Source organism: Otolemur garnettii, unplaced genomic scaffold (genome assembly GCF_000181295.1).
Source record: "Otolemur garnettii isolate 467f Iridium unplaced genomic scaffold, OtoGar3 scaffold00014, whole genome shotgun sequence".
Lineage (NCBI taxonomy): Eukaryota > Metazoa > Chordata > Mammalia > Primates > Galagidae > Otolemur > Otolemur garnettii.
Window position 1 is genome coordinate 30,985,663 of NW_003852409.1, and position 10,089 is coordinate 30,995,751.

Sequence of the window (10,089 nt, forward strand, 5' to 3'; positions counted from 1 at the left end):
TTGTTTGGCGGGTCCGGGCTGGGGATTCGAACCCGCCACCTTAGGTGTACGTGGCTGGCGCCTTAGCCGGTTGAGCTATAGGCGCCGAGCCAAGCCCAAGGTCTTAACCACAAATCTCTGCTGTGCTTCTTATAATTTGTGTCTGCCCAAGGCCCTGACCTAGTGACCAGGTCAGTGGTCAAAATGAACAGTCCCTGCCCTGGGCTCAGCCTGTGCCCCCCAATCTTGATTCCTCTCAGCACACTGCACTGCATGGGACACACGTTCCCAACATCAGAGACTCTGAACAGAAGCAAAGCTCCTGAGCTTTAACTCTCTCAGCTTCCCCAAAGGTTCCACTCAGCTGGAATGATAATTGTAGCACCTAACACTTGAATGACATTCTCTGTGCCAGGTGCAGAATCTAACACCTGGCCTGCCTATCACATGTATCCTTAATGGCAGCCCTAAGAGATAAGTAAAGTTATCCTCATCTTCCAAATGGAGCAAATGAAGTTCAGAGAGATTAAGTTACTTTCCCACAGAAACACAGCTAAGTAGCAAACTCTGAAATTGAAGGGATTCCAGAAATATCTTTAAAGACCAGATCATAATTTCCAAACCTCTGAGTATTACAATTATCTGAGAGAGCTTTAAAAAATAAAGATCTGGGTCCCTGATCTCTAGAAATCCTGATTTTACAGGTTCAAATTGTCTCCTTTTTACCTAAGCTTCCCAGGTTTTCTTGATATCATACATCTCTGGTGCCTGTTCCTTGATGACTAATGAAATTGCTTCTAACCACTAGTAATACCATCCTCTCCAATCCTGCCTCAAAACCAGCCCATCTTCAAACACATTTACAAGCCACCTGACCCTAAGAGCCAGCCTTGGTCAGCACTAGATCAAACCAGCTGTGATCTTATCTGGCTTCTCCCCAGAGCCATCTCATAGGTCCTGGCACTTGTCAGCTCCATTTGTTCCCTGGAGTTGACTTGCTCCCCCACCCTCCACCCTGGCACCAGCAAACCTGCCCGGCTGGTTTTCCAGGGAGGAGCTGGGCCTGTTTTGCTAACTTAAGGCCCTTCTTGATTCTGATTTATTAGGAGCTCAGGAAGTACATGTAGGGGTTGGAGGTGGGGACCACATGAAAAGTGCTGGGCAGGAGGTCACTCTGACTTCAGCCCACTTTGCAGACCTTCGGGGGGCTGGGATACCACAGGACAGCACCTCCACCAATTATACCCTGGCCGCCCACCTGCAATACTTGTCTCTCTTAGTCAACCTCCACACCCCTGGGACCTTTCTCATCTAGAGTCACCTAGGGATTCTTTCGGTGTGACTAATATTACCCCCTGCCCCCTGGTATCTAGCACATCTCTGGGATAAGGCTTGAGTCTCTTGATAAAGTGCTTAAATGATGGAGTTAGTCAGGGGCTGACAGGAGACTGTGAAGGGAATGGAGACACTGATGATAGGGTAGTGGGTATGTTTTTTGTTTATTTTTTAATCTATGGCCAAACAGAGAGAGCTCAACAAGCTATGCCGTGCACAGGAGGCTGGGCTGGTGGCTTCATCTCAACAGGTCTCAGTTTCTTCAACTATAAATGGGTAGAACAATGCCTGCTGTGCCCTCTGAAGGAGGGATCATCTCTGTGAAGGCTGACTTAGAGATCAGAAAAATGTCAGTAAATGCCAGCTCCTTATAATGGTAATGACACTGTACTGAGCAAGGTTCTTACAGTGGGACATTAAGGAGCCACTACTCCAGGGAGCTGGGACCACTGCAGCATTGGGGTCTGAGGAGGGCTGGAAAGGAGGAGGGCTTAAAAGAGTGGCGGAGGGGCAGGGCTGGAGGCAGGATGAAGGGAAAACTTGCCTTGACAGCTGCTGCTACTGGGACAGTCACATTCATTCCACAGGTGTTTTCTAGACACTGCTCTAAACTCCAGGGGTGCAATAGTGAGCAGACAACCATCCCTGTGCTCATGGAGCTTGCATGCTAAAGGGGAAAGAGATGGATAATAAAGCAAATAAAAATTTAAATCTTTTGGCTTGGCACCTATAGCTCAAGTGGCTAAGGTGCCAGCCACATACACCTGAGGTGGCAGGTTCAAATCCAGCCCGGGCCTGCCAAACAAACAATGACGGCTGCAACCAAAAAGTAGCCAGGCGTTGTGGCGGGCACCTGTAGTCCCAGCTACTTGGGAGACAGAGGCAGGAGAATCGCTTGAGCCCAGGAGTTGGAGGTTGCTGTGAGCTGTGATGCCACAGTACTCTACCCAGGGTGACAGCTTGAGGCTCTGTCTCAAAAAAATTTAAAAAATAAAAAAATTTAAATCTTTGGCCAAGCATGGTGGCTCACACTTCCTAGCACTCTAGGAGGCTGAGGTAGGTGGATTGCCTGAGCAAGAGTGAGACCACGTCTCTACTAAAGATGAAAAACTGAGGCAAGAGGATCACTTGAGCCCAACAGTTGGAGTTTGGTGTGATCTGTGAGGCCATATCACTCTACCAAGGGCAACAAAGTAAGACTCTGTCTCAAAAAAAAAAAAAAAAAGAAAGAAAGAAAATTAAATCTTTGTTCAGATAGTGATAAGTGTTAGAAACAAATCCAGAAAGAACAGGCCTTCTTACCTTCCCTAAATACATATTTTAGCCATTTTTACAAGTACAGTTCAGTGGCATTAAGTACAAGTACAGTGATGTGCAACCTTCACATCCATCCATCATGTCCATCCATCCCCAGAGCTGTTTCATCTTTCCCAGCTGAAACTCTTTCCCCAATAAAAACTAATACCCCCCTTCCCACCCTCAACAAACCTCGTTCTACTCTGTGGCTATGAATTTGAGTACACCAGGGACCTCAAGTGAGTGGACTTGTCCAGTATTTGCTCTTTTGTGACTGGCTTATTTCACTCAACGTAATGTCCTCAGGTCCATTCACGTTGTAGCGTGTGCCAGCATTTTCCTTGCAAGGCTGAATCATAGGGACAGGAGCAGTGGCTCACACCGCCTGTAATCCTAGCATTCTGGGAGGCTGAGGTGGGTGGACTGCCAGAGCTCACAGGTTCTAGACCAGCCTGAGCAAGAGCAAGACCTCATCTCTAAAATCAACTGGGCATTGTGGCAGGCGCCTATAGTCCCAGCTACTTGAGGGGCTGAGGCAAGAGAATCACTTGAGTACAAGAGTTTGAGGTTGTTGTGAGCTATGAGGCCATGGCACCCTACGGAGGGAGACCAAGTGAGACTCTGCCTCAAAGAACAAGAAAAAAAAAGAAGGCTGAATCATATTCCACTGCATGAACATTCTACCCTTGGTTTACCAGAGTAAACTGTGAATAATACTGCTTTTTTTGGAGGGGGGGGACAGAGCCTTAAGCTGTCACCCTGGGGAGAGTGCTCTGGCATCACAGCTCACAGCAACCTCCAACTCCTAGGGTCTAGTGATTCTCCTGCCTCCGCCTCCCAAGAAGCTGGGACCACAGGCGCCCTCCCCAACGCCCAGCTATTTTTTGGTTGTAGCCATCATTGTTGTTTGGCAGGCCAGGGCTGGATTCGAACTCACCAGCTCAGGTGTATGTGGCTGGCGCCTTAGCCGCTTGAGCCACAGGCACTGAGCCTGCCTTGGCTAATTTTTCTTTCTTTCTTTTTCTTTTCTTTTTTTTTTTTGTTCAAGACAGAATCTCACTATGTTGCCCTCAGTAGAGTGCTATGGCATCACAGCTTACAGCAACCTGAAAATCTTGGGCTCAAGCGCGTCTCCTGCCTCTGCCTCCTGAGTAGCTGGGACCATAGGCGCCTGCCACAATGCCTGGCTATTTTTTTTTGGTTGCAGCTGTCATTGTTATTTGGCGGGCCTGGGCTGGATTCAAACCGACCACCTTAGGTGTATATGGCTGGTGCCTTAGCCACTTGAGCCACAGGCGCTGAGCTCTGGCTGTTTTTTTGTTGTTGGAGTTGTTTAGCTGTTGTTTAGGTGGTCTGGACTGGGTTCAAACCCACCACCTTCATTTTATGTGGCTGGGGCTGTAACCACTGTGCTATGGGCACCAAGCCTGGCTAATTTTTCTATTTTTAGTAGAGATGGAATCTCCCTCTTGCTCAGGCTGATCTCAAACTCCTCAGCTCAGGAAATCCACCCACCTAGGCTTCCCAGAATGATAGAATTATAGGTGTGAGCCACCATGCCTGGCCTAGTGTAAAATTTGTAAAAGACTAGAGATTGATGCCTGAAAAAAAAAATAAATAAAAGCATTATCTGCTTCTATCTGTATAACACCTGCTACCATACACAAGGCAGAGGCAAACGATGTTTAAGCTTCCTTCTTTTTCTTAAGGGCCCCCAAATTGTTAAGTGGCAGGCTCTGAGAGCCTGGGTCCACCCCAGGGCTAGGCCGGACACCTCTCCTCTTGGGCCCTCATGGCTTCCCGGGAGTCCTACTTGTCTCCATCCCCCGCCTCACCACTTTGGCCATTCTGGCCTGGCCATGTGGCCGCAGGGCTTGATCTCTGTTCCTGTCTAGAAAGCTCTGCTTCCAGATGTCTGTGTGGGCTGCTGCTTCTAGCATCTAGGCCTCAGCTCATATGTTACTACCTCAAGCCCATATGTTACTACCTAAAGCAGCTCCCCACTCCCTGCTCAACTGACCCACCTGAATTCCTTCTGTCACTCATCTCTCCGTTATTTTCTTGCCTCTCCTACACAGCATAAGCTCCTTGAGACCTACAGCCGCCTTTGTCCTTGGGCGCCAACTCCCCAGCACCCAGAGCAGGGACCAGCTTACAGGAATACTTGATTAACACATGTGGGAGGGACCCAGGAGGGAATCGTCAAGTGAGTATTGTTTTAATCTCCACTTTATAGACAGGTGACCAGCTTCAAAGAGGTCAAGTCACCCAGTCAGTGAACAGGACAATTTGAGTTTACGCCCATATTTTTCTGCTGCCAAAGCCCAGAAGAGTAGCCCCGGGGGCGGAGCCCTCCCCCAGGTGCCCAGGTCACCGTGTCTGGCAAAAGAGGTTGATCTCCAGGTTTGTCCAAGAGGTTGCTGGTGTTCTTAAGAGTGGGTATGGTGCACAGAAGAGACTGTTGGTAGTTTCTTTGGCTTTAGAAACAGTCTGTATTTTAAAGTAAATTCAAAAGCGTAACTTAAATTTTAAAGGTCAATTTACAAATCTCATGTTGTTTACACATTTGGTACACATTAACAATCATTATTCAATTCTAGCTTTCTCAGTATTAAAGATATTGGCTAAGGAAAACATTTTGTCATCCAAGTGATTTGGGGAGGTTTTCCCAGCAGACTGAGGCTGACCATCAACCAAATATTTTGCCCATGACTCAGACTTCCCCCATCCCAAGATCATGATAAACTACATTGAATCCTTTTTGCTACTCTCTGTGATGTGAGTGATGTGACAGCCCATGTACTCTGGGTTTGAGTTACCTAATGTTTCCAACTAACTGAGATTTGCAGGCACACCCTCCCCCCTCCCCAGTTTCCCTTACCACTGGGTTGGATTCTGTTTATCTAAGTACTGCTTGATTTTATTCTGAATTTTCTGTATTCAGGAACATAGTTCCATATGTTTCTTATCCAGCAGGGCTAGACTAGCTGGGATTGCATTATTACACAGATCTTCTGGCTCCAGGGTCTCTATAGTGAAATCTCACTGAGAACACACCTAGGGCAGAGCTAGGTTGGGCCAGGGTTGGGCCAGGATCAAGATAGGAAAGCCAGGGTTAAAGAGATATTAGCACGTGGACTCTGGACTACTTCATTCAATTCCTTTTTTTTTTTTTTTTGAGACAGAGTCTCACTTTATCACCCTTGGTAGAGTGCTGTGGCATCACAGCTCACAGCAACCTCCAACTCCTGGGCTTAGGTGATTCTCTTGCCTCAGCCTCCCGAGTAGCTGTGACTACAGGTGCCCGCCACAATGCCTGGCTATTTTTTGTTGTTGTTGCAGTTTGGCCAGGGCCAGGTTTAAACCTGCCACCCTTGGTATATGGGGCCGGTGCCCTACTCACTGAGCCACAGGCACCGCCTTTTTTACTTTTTTTTTTGAGACAGAGTCTCACTTTGTTGCCCTCTGTAGAGTGTTGTGGCATCATGGATCAACACCCTCAAACTCCTGGGCTCAAGTGATCCTCCTGCCTCAGTTTTTCTATTTTTAGTAAAGACAAGTCTGACTCTTGCTCAAGTTGGTCTTGAACTCCTGAGCTCAAGCAATCCACCCACCTCGGCCTCCCAGAGTGCCAGAGTTATAGGTATGAACTACTGTGCTCAGCCCTCAATTCAAATCTTGGGCCTTCCGTTGACAGGCTGAGATCAGGCTAGTCTTACCTTCTTGGTGCCTCAGTTTCCCAACCTGTAAACTAGGGATTAAATTCCCTGGGAATTTCAGTGTGGGGAAGGATGCTGGAAAACAGGGTGGTAGGTGGAAGCCTGGATCTGCTAAACAGGAAGAGGGGTGACCGAGTTGGAGAAGAGATGTGGCTTAAATAAACACAGGTAGAGAAGGTTGTTGTCATTGTTCAGCCTCGCCCTGGGTCTTGGGGACTCTGAAGACTGTCTGTACTCACCTCTGGGCACAGGTGCAGGAGGCATGCAGGTGGTGACAGTGATATCTTCCAACCCAGGTGACAGTGGGAGTAACTGAGCCGGTGAATATAAAACTCTCAGCACAGAACTGCATAGCCCAGGAAGCCCTTGGAACAGGGCAGTTCTCGTCAATATCACTGTCATCATCTCTTGGGTCACCTGGTCTGCTTACTGCCAAACCTTCCCTGGCATACAAGTGACAAAGAGCATCAGCCCAGGTTTCCAGGAAAGCTGTCACCCAACTTCTAACCTCCAGTGAAGTCACTGGTATAGGTGCTGGGAAAGAGGCCAAAGGGATGGGCCCTCAGGAGAAATCAACACTGGTCATACTGGTCCTTAACCCTGGGACATTAAATCAAATGCACAGATAAGAAAACAGGTCGGTGAGGTGAGTGGGTTCAGAGTCTTAGGGCTGAGTGGGGGGCCCAGGATACATTTTTGTTTTATTTATTTATTTATTTTTTGCACTTTTTGGCCAGGGCTGGGTTTGAACCCACCACCTCTGGTATATGGGGCTGGAGCCCTACTCCTTTGAGCCACAACCACCACCCCTGTTTGTTTGTTTTTAGAGACAGAGTCTCACTTTGTCACCCTTGGTAGAGTGCTGTGTGGTCACAGCTCACAGCCCCAGCTCTTGGGCTTAGACAATTGTCTTGCCTCAGCCTCCCAAGTAGCTGGGACTATAGGCACCCACCATAATGCCTGGCTATTTGTTTTGTTGCAGTTTGGCCAGGGCCAGGTTCGAACCCACCACCCTCAGTATATGGGGCCGGCGCCTTACTCAATGAGCTGCAGGTGCCACCTGTTTTTCAGACAGGTCTCATTCTGCCTCCCTGGGTAGAGTACCATGGCATCATCATAGTTCACAGCAACCTCAAACTCTTGAGCTCAAGCGATCCTCTTGCCTCAGTTTTTCTATTTTTTTAGTAGAGACAGAGTCTTGCTTTTGCTCAGGCTGGCCTCCAACTTGTGAGCTCAAGCTATCTACCCACCTTGGCCTCCCAAAGTGCTAGGATTATAGGCATAAGCCACTGTGCCTAGCCTTCTTTTTTTTTCTTTTTCAGACAGAGTCTCACTTGGCTGTCTTGGGTAGAGGGCCATTAGACCTCATAACAAACTCAAACTCTTGGGCTTGAACAATTCTCTTGCCTTAGCTTCCCTAGTAGCTGGGACTACAGTCACCCACCACTTTGCCCAGCCATTTTTTCTATTTTTAGTGAGATAGGGTTTCACTCTTGCTCATGCTGGTCTTCAACTCCTGAGCTCGAGCAATTCACCTGCCTCAGCTGCTCAGAGTGCTAGGATTGTAGGGGTGAGCCACTATGCCTGGCCAAACCAATTTTTCTATTTTTAGTAGTGTTGGGTTTTGCTTTTGCAAAGGCTGGTCTCAAATTCCTAAGCTCAAGGGATCCACCTGTCTCAGCCTTCCAGAGTGCAAGGATTATAGGCATGAACCACCAAAGATGGGTAATTTTTTTTTTTTTTGAGACAAAGCCTCAAGCTATCCCCCTGGGTAGAGTGCTGTAGCATCACAGCTCACAGCAACCTCCAGCTCCTGGGCTTAAGCGAGTCTCCTGCCTCTGCCTCCCAAGCAGCTGGGACCACAGGCGCCCGCCACAACGCCTGGCCATTTTTTGGTTGCAGCCATCATTGTTGTTTGGTGGGCCAGGGCTGGATTGGAACCCGCCACCTTAGGTATATGTGGCTGGCGCCTTAGCCACTTGAGCCACAGGCGCCGAGCCGAAGATGGGTAATTTTTAAGTAGGCTCCCAGGCCTAATGCAAGGGATCCCACATTCTGAGAATACAGGACACTGCCTGTTCCAAAGGAATTCTCATTCACATGTACTCACATCAATCAGTGGGCAATGCAGCTCTATCTGGGATATCACTTTCCCCTGGTAAATCAGATGCCCTCTGAAGTGCACCGGGCTATGCTATTGCACTTGAACACATCTTTTTTTTTTTGGCCAGGGCTGGGTTTGAACCCTCCACCTCCGGCATATGGGGCCAGCGCCCTACCCTTTTGAGCCACAGGCGCCACCCCTGAACACATCTTCTTCCAGATAATTTCCTAAGCAGGTTGATCTCTCACCTCCTTCAGATGTTTATTCTAATGATCTCTGTCAGCCCTAATCTTTTCTTTTTTGAGACAGAGTCTCAGTCGCCCTGGGTAGAACGTTGTGGCATCGCAGCTCACAGCAACCTTAAACTCTTGTGCTTAAACAATTCTCTTGCCTCATCCTCCCCAGTAGTTGGGACTATAGGTTTCTGGCATAATGCCCAGTCATTTTTATTTTTAGAGATGAGGTCTCACTCTGGCTCAGGCTGGTCTTGAATTTCAGAGCTCAGGCAAACCACCTACCCACCTCAGCCCCGAGTACTAGGATTACAGGTGTGAGCCACTGTGCCCAACCTTCTCAACCCTATTTAACATTGCCACTCTCCTTTTCCTGCTGTCTTGATCACTGATGTATTTCTAGTTCCTACAACAACAAATAGTAGTTGCTAAAACGAATTATTTGTTGAGCCAATGTTGAATATGCTGAATAGAACCAAAACCTTTGGGTCTCAAATTCCTAAGCTTGGGAAAGCCACCTTACCCACACAGCACTGATTTCCTCAATGGGAAGGAAAAGCCCAGGGAGGAAAGGGCTCAGGGCCTAAGCAGAGCCCTTGTTCAGACAGAGCCAGTCTTTCCAGCCTCCTCTGCACAGTGGAGGAAAGAACATCCATGGCTGGCAGACAGACATGGAGAAATGGCCTTGTTAACTGAAAGAAGTAAGTTGCAACAAATTGTGTGTTTTGATTCCGATTTGCTAAAAAAGTCATCATTTGGGACTGGACGCTGTGACTCTTCCCTGTAATCCTAGCACGCTGGGAGCTGGAGGCAGGTGGATTGCTTGAGGTCAGGAGTTGGAGACCAGCCTAAGCAAAGGAGACCTGGTCTCTACAAATAGAAAAACTAGCCAGGCATTGTAGCAGGCACCTGTAGTCCCAGCTACTTGGGAGACTGAGGTAAGAGAATCACTTAAGTTTGAGGTTTCAGTGAGTTATGATGCCAAGGCACTCTACCAAGGGTGACAAAGTGAAACCCTGTCTCAAAAAAAAAAATCTACAAACATATTAACATAAAGAAATTCCTAGGTTACACACACATTAACAGAAGATGGATATTTCTGTAGAAAGCATGATTGTATTTCCAGTATTAAAATTAGCAACAACCACTACAAACAGCCTGCAGGTCCTAGCAAGGTGCTGGCAGATCTGGTGACTGGTAAGGCTACTTCCTGGTTCACAGAGGATGCCTTTTCACATGTCCTCACTGGATGGAAGGGCCAATGAGGTCTCTTGGGTCTGGTTAATAAGGGCACTGATCCCATTTATAAGGGTTCCACCCTCATGACTTAATCACTTCCTGAAGGCCCCATCTCCCAGTACCATCACCTCAAGAGTTAAGATAGTAAAATATGGCTTGGTGCCCATAGCTCAGCCAGTAGGGC

The 10,089-nt window shown here is 47.9% G+C and overlaps 1 protein-coding gene across 1 annotated transcript in view; it reads right to left on the minus strand.

Moving 5' to 3' along the window:
* Positions 1-1,392: 1,392 nt before the first annotated feature.
* Positions 1,393-10,089, minus strand: part of TRUB2 (TruB pseudouridine synthase family member 2) — a 39,013-nt gene continuing 30,316 nt past the window's right edge. Inside the window, exon 7 of the mRNA XM_012802341.2 lies at positions 1,393-1,427. Within this exon, the coding sequence (XP_012657795.1) occupies positions 1,393-1,427 (35 nt within the window). The remainder of the gene's footprint in view (positions 1,428-10,089) is intronic.